This window comes from Petromyzon marinus, chromosome 10, assembly GCF_048934315.1.
Source record: "Petromyzon marinus isolate PM22_M1 ecotype Great Lakes invasive population chromosome 10, UKy_Petmar_22M1.pri1.0, whole genome shotgun sequence".
NCBI classification, from domain to species: Eukaryota; Metazoa; Chordata; class Hyperoartia; order Petromyzontiformes; family Petromyzontidae; genus Petromyzon; species Petromyzon marinus.
Genome location: NC_133676.1, coordinates 1,846,624 through 1,859,436, shown reverse-complemented (window position 1 = coordinate 1,859,436; position 12,813 = coordinate 1,846,624). Strand labels below are relative to the sequence as shown.

The following is a 12,813-nucleotide window of genomic DNA, read 5'->3' as shown; positions in this document are numbered from 1 at the left end:
AGATGCTATGGTTTACTTTATAATAGTTGGTAATTGGAGGCCTTTAGCGTCCATATACTAAATGCCTCTGTTGATATGTAAACTTTGACTTTAACACAGCTATTTCCGTCACAAGCTAATCCCTCGGCTATTTCAATGCTAAATTCTCCTGCTCTGATATGTAAACTCCTTTGTCAAGGCTCTTCACGCTTCTCACCGAGCTTTCAAGACGCTATGGTTTACTTTATAATAGTTGGTAATTGGAGGCCTTTAGCGTCCATATACTAAATGCCTCTGTTGATATTTAAACTTTGACTTTAACACAGCCATTTCTGTCACAAGCTAATCCCTCGGCTATTTCAATGCTAAATTCTCCTGCTCTGATATGTGAACTCCTTTGTCCAGGCTCTTCACGCTTCTCACCGAGCTTAAAAGATGCTGCGAATCTTAGCAGCGTTAATTGAAGCTCTGTCGTCCCGACAGTTCTGTTCTTTCACCTGAAGAAGGCTACTTGTGTTGTGGCCGAAACGTCGTGAGAATTTAATTGTCTTATTTTATTTTATTATTTTATTCTCATTCTATGTGACTTTACCGAAAGAACCAAAGAAGACCTATTTTACCATTGACTTAATGATATAAAATTATGATACGTTCCTGGGGGTAATTTCTTGGTAAACATTTTCTGAAAAATACGAAGTACCGTACCAAAAAAATAAATAAAAGATACCCCGAAATAAGTTAATATCGAGTACTCACCAGAGATGGCAGCAGAGATTGCATTTATATAGGGTAGTACAGTGTACATGAGGACGATGTTGTAAATACTGAGGCGGGAGTGCCCTCTTCAGGGCGCTGTGGCTTACGTTACCCAAACCAATGAATTAATTTATTTACATTTTTCAAAACAAGATAGTGAATCGGTGCATTTTAAATCGAAATTACGTTCCCTCATTCGTCGGTGACGTTTTCGTGAATCAACCTAAAGAGAAGCAACGTAAATAGAGGAATTTCTGTAATACACAGTGTGAACCAGGGAGAGGTCTACCAGATTGAACTGTGAACCAATGCAATAAGCAGCGAATGTCGGGCCATGTGACATAATCTTATGTCACTGTGATGCTAGAAGTGGTTGTTGTGGGGTAGTGTTGTGAGGTGGGGTAGTGTTGTGAGGTAGTGCTGTGGGGTAGTATTGTGAGGTAGGGCTGCGGGGTAGTGCTGCGGAGTTTCGGGGTGTAGTTGCGCGGGGTAGAGCTGTGCATTGTTCAATGGAGTTTCTTTAACAAGTAGTATTTCGCGACAAATATTATTAAAAATAAAGGTTTTATGGGTTGGATCATATAATTATAAATGTGTCGTTTACCCACCACCACCCGACACAGCCAATTAGTAAGGTTTGTCACGGAAATAATACATGATAATTAGTTACTCCTTAAGCACACCGGTGTATTGGATAGTAAACCCACAAGATTTACAATTTGAGTATGACATTTTGGTGGTGATTACAACCAGCTTCATCAGACGTTTCACTGGTGATTACAACCTGCTTCATCAGGCGATTTGCCAGAATTGTGGCAAATTGCTTGATGAAGCTGGTTGTAATCACCAGCGAAACGTCGTAGTCAAATCGTAAATCTTGTGGGTTTATTCTCAAACACACCGGTGTGCTGAAGTAGTAACTAATTGGCACGTTTTGTTTACATGACAAACCTTACTAATTGGCTGTGTCAGGTGGTGGTGGGTTAACGACACATTTATATTTTACGCGATCTAACCCAGAAAACCTGTATTACTAATTACGATCAATGGAGTTGTTTCTCCGGCCAGCAATGTGGTGCAGTCCACACCATGCTGGCCTTACTATATGCTAACTAATATCACTATCTCCAGCAGTCCCGAAAGGGCCACACTGGTGATGCTGTTTGCCTCTATGTGTGGGTGTGTGAGACAGATCGCAGAGGGCACGCAGGCGGGCATGTTTCGCGTGTGGTGTGTGGTTGGTACCGAGCTGCACGTTGTGAAGTTGCACATACCGCGCATCTTCTACGTGAACCAGCGCGTTGCCAAGCCCGATGAGGGGCCCAACTACCGCAAGGTGCGCCTGGTCATGTCCACGGTACCACCCATGCACTTTCAGGTTGCGACCTTTCAACATGTTGGATGGAGGTTTTGTGCCATAAAGTGGAAATTAAAGACGCATTGGCTAGAACCATTTTTTATAATTGAGATATGGGAATCGACATTAACATGCACGAAGATTCTTTGGCTGTTTATTTATTGTCCATAGAATCCTAATTAATATTAGCTGTGATCGCTGGGTTTCGATTCAAATAAACAGTAAGCCAGTGTCGATTACGTCGTCACCACGAGATGGCAACACTTTAGAAATGCCACGAAGGAAAACACAAAACAATGGAAATTCTACAATTCCACAATTGTATTCGATTGCTATACTGACAATGTGATTTTAATCGTGAGATTGTGATATTTTGGCCAGTGCGAGTGTGGATACTGTACGCTAAAGTCGCTTTATTTCTGTTTTTGTGTGATGTGGTGTGGTGTGGCGCTGTGAGCGATGTGGTGTGATGTGTGCGGTGCGATGGGTGTGTTGCAGGTGAACCGCGTGCTGCCACGTTCAAACCCGGTGCTCAACCTGTACGAGTACACAGTGGCCGAGGAGCTGTACCAGCAGCACTTGAACCAAATCAACGCTGACCTCGCCGCACCGCACATCGAGGGTGTTTACGAGACGCAGGTGAGCGCGCCTCCATCCTCTAGGTCAGCTTGGCCTTAAATGAGGACTCTGATACAGCCTGCTTTACTATTATTGTTATTATGCTTGTCTCCAGATTATTTTTGACGGGACTTCTGCCAATGTTCCGTAGCAGCGTGCGATGTTGCAACATGTAATCCCAATTGGTAATTTGTAGGTAATTTTTCAGCATTGGGATATTTTGGCCAACACCAATTACGTTGAATGGGTTTTTTAGCTATGGGCAGGAACCAGAGAAGCCGGAGGAAACCCATGCAGATCAGGGGGAGAACATACAAGCTACACACAGAGAGGCGCCCGAGTTGGTAATTGGGGACAGGCCCTTCTTGCCATAAGGCATGAGCGTCACCACTGTGCCGCCCATCTCAAAACCCTGTATAAAAACAAAACATTCGTATTATTAATGATCATTGCTGCTTGTGTGTGTGTGTCCGTCTGCCACCAGGTCCCCCTGATGTTCCGCGCGTTAGTGCAGCTGGGTTGCGTGTGCACGGTGAGCCGCGAGTCAGCGCGGCAGCAGGGAGCCCTCGACGTTGACACCTTCCAGCTGGAGCAGCTGGAGATGAGGTCCCTGGCACAGTACTCCTACCTGGAGCCCGGTAGGTGCCCCTGAATAAATCATTCCTATATCTTGGGGGAGTTAAAATATATACAGGGTGTTTTAAAAAGATAGACCCAATTTCAAAGCAGTATATTTCACGATGGCAACATGTTACAATTACACAAAAAGTGACAAACGGTTTAATGAGTTACCAAGTTTTACTAACCATTTTATAAATGCTCTATGTGCCCTCCACCTGCTGTACGGACAACATCGAGCAGATAGTTGAATTCGTCCCCAACGCCTCTCAAAGTGTCTTCTTCCACTGAAGTCACTGCTGCCGTGATTCTGTTTTTGAGGTCATCCAGATTAGTCACTAATGGTGGCACAAAAACACGGTCTTTGATGTATCCCCACAAGAAAAAATCACAGGGTGTGATGTCTGGGGATCTTGGGGGCCAAGAGTGTAGCGCCAAGTCTTGGGGTCCCGTGCGACCTATCCAATTTTGAGGCAGTGTGTCTTGCGAATGATTGAGGCTAGGGGCTGTTTGTGCGCTGGGAGAGACATCTAGTGGTAATCATTTGAAACTCTATGCCCCGCCCTTTCAAGTGATAAGAGTTTCATTCATGGGCGGTTCGTGGTTGCAGAGACATAGCGATTTCAAATCGGGTCCATATTTTTAAACACCCTGTATTTTGCATTACTACTAACCAAATGGGAATAACCGGTTAAAATCGGTCACCGGTTTAACGCACATTTAGAAATGTATCGCTATTTTCCGGGTGGCGGTGGTGGCTACGCAGCACGTGGCTGGCTGTAGTCCAGCACCGTGCAGGCGTCGAGGGTTGGTGGATCGTAAAGATGTTGGAAAACCCCCCTTCCCCGTGGGTGTCGAGGAGGTGCTATGACCTGGCTCGCCAGGAGAAGGCGGTACAGAAAAGTGCGGACTAATATCATCTGTCCCTTCTGTATGGGATAGTGTTTCTCCCTCACACACATGGCTTTTCCGTGGGTACTCCAGTTTCCTCCCAAATTTATAAACACTCATTAAACGGCGAATAGCATCTTGATATATAGAGGGCCGCAAAGCTTGAGCAATTGTTGGCACCGGCTCACCGCCGGTTCCTCACAGCAACTGTGAAATGCAATTTGTGTAAACAACAATGATATATATATGAAACTTAAACATTATCAAAACATTATAAACGTAACTATTTTGTCTTTTTAACTGAGAGATTAAGGGAGCTGCTATCTCGTAATGGTTAACACACTGGACTAGCAATCCAGAGGTTACTATAAATAGGTGCATCACAGTTATTTGATTGGCAGGTTGCATATGGTTGGGTAAAGTCTAAGTACACCCACCTCTGGTCAGTGTGGAAGCGTATACCAAATATCCTCTGGCTCCTGCTCAAAGGCCATTTGGCTAGCAGTGGCGAACGAGTAATTGCAGGCCTGCACTTTTACTTTTTAGCTGACAAACAATGGATAATGCACCACGTGGTTTGTACGTTTGCTTGTGCCAATCAAGGAATTTGTTACAGATGGTCCACTGGAAACGGTGACCGGTTCCAGACTTTCGGAACCAGTTATCAATACTGGAAACGACTACCAGTTTACCGATGGCCTTTTAACAGTCCGAGTACATGTGGTATTCATGCCATACTTATAGTGCAAGGCTGTAATAAAAGAAGGCACTGCTGTGTTTTACAGATATGCAGTATTCATTTATGTAAATAACAACAAAATGCTTGCATTTGTATTGTGCCCATAATGAAATTAAACCTCGGAGCACAAATTTCTTTAGCCAAGGGTACCCGTTGATAACAGATGTCCCTGTTCTGCACAAGGCGACTCAGTACCTGGCCTGCAAGCGGGCATGAGTTTGCTAGCAGTGGGGGCTGATGATTGCTGTCTGAAATCCCAATTGAGTATTTTACAGAAAATCTTCCAATCTGGATAAAGTAGACCGTGACACAGGAACACGAATTGTCACAAACATCAATATAACCTTTTGGAGAGTAAGTGGCTGTGGTCTTGTAGAAGTGTGGACTTTTATGCTTTTTTTCACGAGACTCCACATTTTATTTGTTACGTGTTTTCTTATCATGTGGTTAAATATGAAACACATTAAATTCGATGGCAACATGACATACACACCCCTCTCATAACCTTCGTCTTCATGGGAAACCACTCGGTTATTACATATTTAATAACCGCAGCTTTCAAGTGCCTTATACATGATATTTCCTATCCATGCCTCTGAATGAGAAATTTGTGTGTGTGTAGAAGAGTGGTTATTTAGCGGTTAGCGTGGTACACTACAAACCCGGTGACTCGAGTTCAATTCCCGCTAATGGTCAACACTAGTGACGATTATTTGAACCTGGTCTGGGCCTCCGCTAGGTCTACTCAGCCTCAAATGAGCACCTGGTGTGACGTAAACATCACCACAAAGGCGGCCGGTGTGCCCTGCTGGCCTTCATAGGTGCTCGCTAAAAGCACTTGCCCCACAAGTATATTAAAGCGGTAGTGTCATGGTTAGTGTACTGTACTACGAACCTGGTGATCAGAGTTCGATTCCTGCTCACAGCCAACATCGGTGATGATAATCTGAACTAGTCCTGAACCTCCCCTAGATTGGCTCAGTATTAAGTGAACACCTGGAGCAATCAATGTGTTAACATCAGCACTGGGAAAAAGTGGTCAGGCATGGTCGTGGCCATCCACCCCCTCATCTGCCATGTCGGCCTTAATTAATGTTCGCTAATATCACTTTTCCTAACAGTCTGTGAAAGGCTATATGGGTAATCTTTTTTTTCTGTGTGTGCAGGTACGATTCGCCACATGTACCTTTATCACTGCAGCCAAGGCAGCAAGGCCCTACTAGGCCTCTTCATCCCCACACAGAGGAAGGCCTCCGTGTTTGTGGTAGACACGGTAAAACGAACAGCACTACACTCATATTCTTAGTTTTTTCGGTAAAGTCACGTTGAAGAGAAACAACAAAATAACAAAATATATATATATAAAACAATAAAAAAAAAAAATTTCTCACGACGTTTCGACCATAACTCAAACGGTCATCATCAGGTGTGTCGGTTTGCATAAATTTATTTTGAAAACGGCATAGTTATTTATTTATATATATATAAAAATAACGTTTGCGTCACGCGCAACGATTGGCTGTTTGCCAGGACTAGTCCATCACTCCTTTGCCTTAGTGCCATGATTGTAATTTTATTCTTACCAGAGCCATGAGCCTTGCTTTATCCCATCCATAGTCGTGTTGCCACCAGTACAGGAATTTACATGTGTTTGGGTGGCAGCAGCAACTGATTTGCACAGAGATTTGGTACCATATTCTGTGGAATTTTTGTCCAGTTTACTGCTCAGTTTTAATGGCAGACCTCGGCTGCTTGAAATAAGTGCTGGTATGGTTTGTGGAAAATTTGGTAACCCGAACTCCAACTGCAACCCTGCCATTGTTCCACAAGAGGGAGTCTGCTTGACATTTTCAGGGCATGACAGATGTTGAACAATTAAAAACTCGTTACAATCTGTTGTATTCGTGTGCAACTGTTGCCATTCGAGCCTGAAAAGCTTCCAGAAAAAATGAAGGCCTCATTTATCTTGATGGATCCATTTTTATTCCCTCCATTAATTGGTTATTTGGGTGCCTCTTATGTACATATATGTACATTGAAATTATTTCGCACTGTGCGTAGCCAACCATGTTAATCAAAGGACATTAAACTGGACAAAAAGAGCAGTTCTAAATAAATGAGTTTTCAATCTAGATTTAAAAGTGCATAGTTCCTATGGCTTCCTAATATTGGAAGGAAGAGCGTTCCAGATGGCCACATGTGTTTCCTATCTCTATGTTTAATTATCATTATTATGGTTTGTTTACCCAGGAAAGCCTCAATCCTTTTTTTTTCAAGAGGGTCTTCACATGTTTTTGCACCAAAAGGTGATCAAGCTTCGTGTAATTCCAATTGAGTAACCTGCTGACCCGCCCATACTGGACACCTGTGAAAAAGAGCTTCGTAGCTCATCGGATTCCTCCAGTGTAAATAAAGATTGAGTAATTTGCAGGTAATTTTTCAGCATTGGAATGTTCGGCCAATGCCAGTTACATTGGCATATAGATATGGGAGGAAGGCAGAGAACCCGGAGGAAACCCATACAGAAAAAGGGGAGATAATACAAACTTCACACACAAAGCTTCCCAAGTTAGGAATCGAGCCTAGACCCCTCTTGCCGAGGCATAAGTAGCAACTATGAAATGAGCAAAATTGAGTTATGAATTGAGCAACCACTGAAAGTCAATGTCTAATTTGTAAATGCAGCTGATGGCTCCAGAGCGCACAGTCTGTAGGTTTGCTGATATAATTTTCCAACAGTAAGTATATTCCATAATACAGGCAGTCTGTGGTTTATGACGATACACATTTATAACGTTTATATAATGCCACCATTCACGACGTAAAAAGTTGATTTACGATACAACTTCTAACATTTTGAACAGTCACTCTGGCTTCCGGTGTGACTTGACGTGGATATTTTTTTTATTCTCAAGTGTTTTTGTGGATTTTTACCTATTAAACCCCGTTAAATGTGGCTGATAAAAGGATAAAACACATTGCATTGTGATGTTTCTACTTTTTGATTTACGACGAGGCGGTTGCCAGGAACGCATTGTGTTGTAAAAGTGGGGACTGCCTATACTTTTATCCCAAAGATTATGTTCTTATAATAGGAGGATACCATACGAATTCTGCAAAGAGAGGCGCCCTAGTTGGGATTCGGACCCAGGAACTTGTTGCAGTGAGGCACGAGTGTTACCACTGTGCTATCCTTTCGTAAGTGTGTGAGAGTTGGAGAATGGTAGTGTGGTGGTTAGCGTGCTGCATTACGAACCCAGTGACCTGAGTTTGATTCCCGCTCACAGCCAACCCCAGGGATAATTATCTGAACTGGTCCTGGGCCTCCCCTAGGTCGACTTAGCCTCCAATGAGTACCTGGTGAGGTGTGTAAACATTAGTAATAGGTTTTTACCCTTTATCTGGCACCAAAACTGACACCTTTATACTAGGGATCATGTTTGCAATAACCACAACACAAGCAGTCAAAATGCAAACAAAAAAAGACAACTCTGATAATGATATGCACTGTCCTTGAAATTGATTGGTCCACACCTGAGACGGCTTTTCTTAGAGCCTAGTCTCCACTGGTGTTGGACCAAAAGACGCCTTTTGGCGTGTTGGACCAGATAACGCCAAAAGGCGCCAAAAGGGGTCTTCTGGTCCAACATGCCAAAAGGCGTCTTTTGGTCCAACACCAGTGGAGACTAGGCTCTAAGAAAAGCTGTTCTCGGGTGTGGACCAATCAATTTCAAAGAGAGTGCATACCATTATCAGAGTTGTCTCTTTTTGTTTGCATTTTGACTGCTTGTGTTGTGGTTATTGCAAACATGATCCCTTGTATAAAGGTGTCAGTTTTGGTGCCAGATAAAAGGGTAAAAACCTATTACTATATCTTGCTACTGGCAAAGGAGGTCTCATAGTGTGTGTAAACATTGTCACTGGGAAGGCAAAGGCAGCCAGGTGTGGAGCTGGCAACCTACCCCATCGTGTGCCGTGCCGGCATTCGTAGGTGCTTGCGAACAGCACTTGCCCCAACAGTCTGGTAAGGTTATATTGGCGATTGTTGTCTTTGATGTGGCAGGTCCGCAGTAACCAAATGCCAAACCTGGGCGTGGTGTTCACGGCGGAGCGTGCGGCGTTGCTCGCGAGCCTGGGTGAGGAGCTGCTCCCGCCTCCGGAGCACGGCTTCGAGGTGCGCGTGGAGACTGACCTCAAGCAGGCCTACCGCGGCCTACAACGCCTGCTGCTCTCTTACAAGGCGAGTGCCTCTGCCCCTGCCATCACGGGCCAAGGTGCCCACCTATCCTGGTTCACCCACGCCTGGCCTGGTGGCTCGGCCTGGGGGTTAATGCTTGAGTTATGAATTATGCTTCAGAGGCTTCGGGACCATATCGGATTGTTGGATTTTAAAGCCAATGAAGCACAGTATCAACAGACAACCTTGTATGGGTGAATTTTTGTACTGCTGTGTACTAAATTTTGATTTAAAGCTTTCGTGACTGCAGTGATTCATATTCTTGGTTCTTTCGGTAAAGTCACCTTGAAGGGAAACAATAAAATAATAATATATATATGAAACAATAAAATTCTCACGACGTTTCGACTGTAACACAAACAGTCATCATCAGGTGTGAAAACCAACGGCAAGAAACATTTGAAAGAAGTGGCGGTTTGTATTTATTGATTTATTTTTAAACGTTAGCGCCACGGATAGCGATTTGACAGTTTGTTTAGAAGGACGAGTCCATCTATGTTCGGAAAAGAGGAGGGGGAGACGAAAAATTAATGTATGCTGTCTGAAAGGCACCGTAAGCGTGAACAATCAATTAAGACCCGAAATGGTTTATCAAATCCTTCCAATGATTGCTAAGCCAGAATCCATCTTCTCGGTTGAAATTGTCTCTGTGTTTTTATATGTGGATAGCCTCATGAACGAATCTCTCATGGTAGCCCAATGGCTTGCAGATTTACTATGGAAGTCGAAAAAGATGGCAAGCTACCTTTTTTGGATGTCCTAATAAAAAAGAGACCTGATGGTTCAATGAGCCACTCTGTCTACAGGAAAGCTACCCATATGGATGCTTATCTGAAACCGGATACCCACCACCATCAATCACAGAAGAATTCTCTCATCAAGACTCTGCACCATAGAGCCCAATGCATATCCGACCAGGAACACATAGGCAGTGAACTCAAGCACGTACACCAAGCTCTTAAGGCTAATGGTGACTCCGACTATACAATCCGCAAAGCTATCACTCAAACCATGAAGAAGGACCCTCTTGAGGAGCCTTTCAAAACCATCACTTTACCCTACATTGCGGGGATCACAAAAAAGATCTCCAAAATCTTGAATAAACACAAGATCCAGGTCCGTTTCAACACATTACATAAAATCCGTGATCTGGTTCCATCTGTAAAAGATGTGATTCCGGACATACAGTACCCTGGTGTCTACAAACGAAGTTGCCTCTGTGGTAGTAGTTACATTGGAGAAACCAAACGACATGTCTCGGATCGCATTCGTGAACACAAAGCAGACCTTAAACACGGTAGGACCAACACCTCGGCCGTGGCAGAACACTGTTATAATTCAGTAGGCTCACATGACATTGACTTCTCCAAGACAGAGGTGATTTGCAAGCCATCGGGCTACCATGAGAGATTCGTTCATGAGGCTGTCCACATATACACACACAGACAATCTCAACCGAGAAGATGGATTCTGGCTTAGCAATCATTGGAAGGATTTGATAAACCATTTCGGGTCTTAATTGATTGTTCACGCTTATGGTGGCTTTCAGACAGCATACATTAATTTTTCGTCTCCCCCCTCCTCTTTTCCGAACATAGATGGACTCGTCCTTCTAAACAAACTGTCAAATCGCTATCCGTGGCGCTAACGTTTATAAATCAATAAATACAAAACCGCCACTTCTTTCAAATGTTTCTTGCCGTTGGTTTTCACACCTGATGATGACTGTTTGTGTTACAGTCGAAACGTCGTGAGAATTTTATTGTTTCATATATATATTTTATTATTTTACTGTTTCCCTTCAACGTGACTTTACCGAAAGATCATCAGCACGGCATAGTTTGTCTTCAAACTGCCATGGATCTACATTCGGGCTGTTTTTATTAAAGTCGGCTCGATCTGTTTGTTTTTGGGACCAATTTTTATTTTACGATCATTCGTATTTTACCACCTCTACCTAGCTGAACAACAACAAACGCCGTTCACCACTAAGTGTCGGTGACATCACCACGGCAGTTGTGCCATGCCAGATACACTTTGAGGCCATGTAAAGTGTCGAAGGCCTGCTGGCAGGAGGCCACGGAACACAGACCCAGGTGCCATGGATTGACTAACTGTCAATAACTCACCACATAAATATACAGGTATCCCTCGATTTACAAAAGGGATGTGTTCTTCAAAAACACGTAAAACGAAATTTGGTCAATTGGAATGGCTTTCCCATTAATTTAAAACAAAAAATGATTGGACAGTCACTCCAAATATACACCTATATCACTTTCACAATGGAAAAATAATAATAAACATAAACATTAAAACGATTGAATAATAATTAATTTAAAATAATGAACCTTTTCAGGGACCTCACCAAAATATTTGCATGTAGGAATGGCTAGAAAGGTGGTGTGGAGGCATTACTCTTGCACTGTAGGGACAGCGTGACACTGTTGTGGATGAATGACGCAGCCTCCCGGATGCTTCTCGTTTGATCTCATGGCGTGTGCCGTGTGACATCTTGTCGACACAGAAATTAGATTTCGTTAATCGAAAAGTGTCCATAATTTGTCAACTGCATTAAAACGCGAAATTCTGTAAGCGAACGTTCATAAATTGAGGGATACCTGTGCACGTTTCACAAGCTTGTACTCGCAAATTTGTACCACATAACTCCTGCGCCCACCGCGTGTGAGCAGGACTCGCGTAAGGGCCCCACTCTGGTTGCGGTGGAGTCGGCGTGGCCATCCCAGCGCGTGCGCTCCGCTATGCCGGTGCTCGACGATTTCCCAGTGGTGTGGGTCGGCGGCGCCGGCGCGACGAGCCCGGCCGGCCCAGCGGATGACCCGCCCAGCCTCAGCGTCCTCGACTGGCAGAGGCAGGGGGGGCGGCACATGGTGCGCGCCTACCTGCGCGTCGACTCAACCCTTGCACGGATGTTCGACGTGGCACGGTGAGAGAGGGCTGGCTCTGAATAATAAAAAATAGCTATTACTGTGGTTTACTTATTTATCTATCCATCCAGGACAGCATTGGTCTTTACTTTTAGATTTTTTCGTAAAATTAACGACAATTGTTTGTTATACAAGTGGGGAGGAAACCGGAGCACCCGGAGAAAACCCACGTGTGTGAGGAGGAAACACTCTATTTACATCAGTATGGGAATTATTCCACTTGCTGTACTTTGATATATCCTGGAGGAATATGACGAGCTATGAAGCTCTTTTTATAGATGTCCAGTAGGGGCGAGTCAGCATGTTACAACAACAAACAATACAAAAAACAATAGGAGTGCAAAGTAGATAAAAGGGAAGCATGTCACTAAAATTAAATATAAATAGAGTATATAAGTACAAATTGCATAAGTATATATTCCTGCTGATTTTTCAATACGAAGTTCAACAAAATAACAATAACAGTCCCAGACTACACCAAGACAACACAGTTTCTCAACAAAATTGGACGTAAAAACGAAACTATCGATACACGGGTGATGATCAAAGTTACAAATCACATTTGCAAATGTGGTTGTATGCAGCACATCCTCTGCTTTAGAATATATTTATAAGTTAAATTTACGATATTAAGGGAGGTAACAAGGTTCTTCCAAAACGTTGGTGCTGC

The 12,813-nt window shown here is 43.6% G+C and overlaps 1 protein-coding gene across 1 annotated transcript in view; it reads left to right on the top strand.

Moving 5' to 3' along the window:
- POLE (DNA polymerase epsilon, catalytic subunit) overlaps positions 1 to 12,813 on the top strand; it is an 84,553-nt gene that overhangs the window by 49,619 nt on the left and 22,121 nt on the right. The window contains exons 32-37 of the mRNA XM_032951857.2: positions 1,928 to 2,071; positions 2,591 to 2,731; positions 3,195 to 3,348; positions 6,125 to 6,231; positions 9,022 to 9,198; positions 11,889 to 12,142. Coding sequence (XP_032807748.1) covers positions 1,928 to 2,071; positions 2,591 to 2,731; positions 3,195 to 3,348; positions 6,125 to 6,231; positions 9,022 to 9,198; positions 11,889 to 12,142 — 977 coding nt within the window. The remainder of the gene's footprint in view (positions 1 to 1,927; positions 2,072 to 2,590; positions 2,732 to 3,194; positions 3,349 to 6,124; positions 6,232 to 9,021; positions 9,199 to 11,888; positions 12,143 to 12,813) is intronic.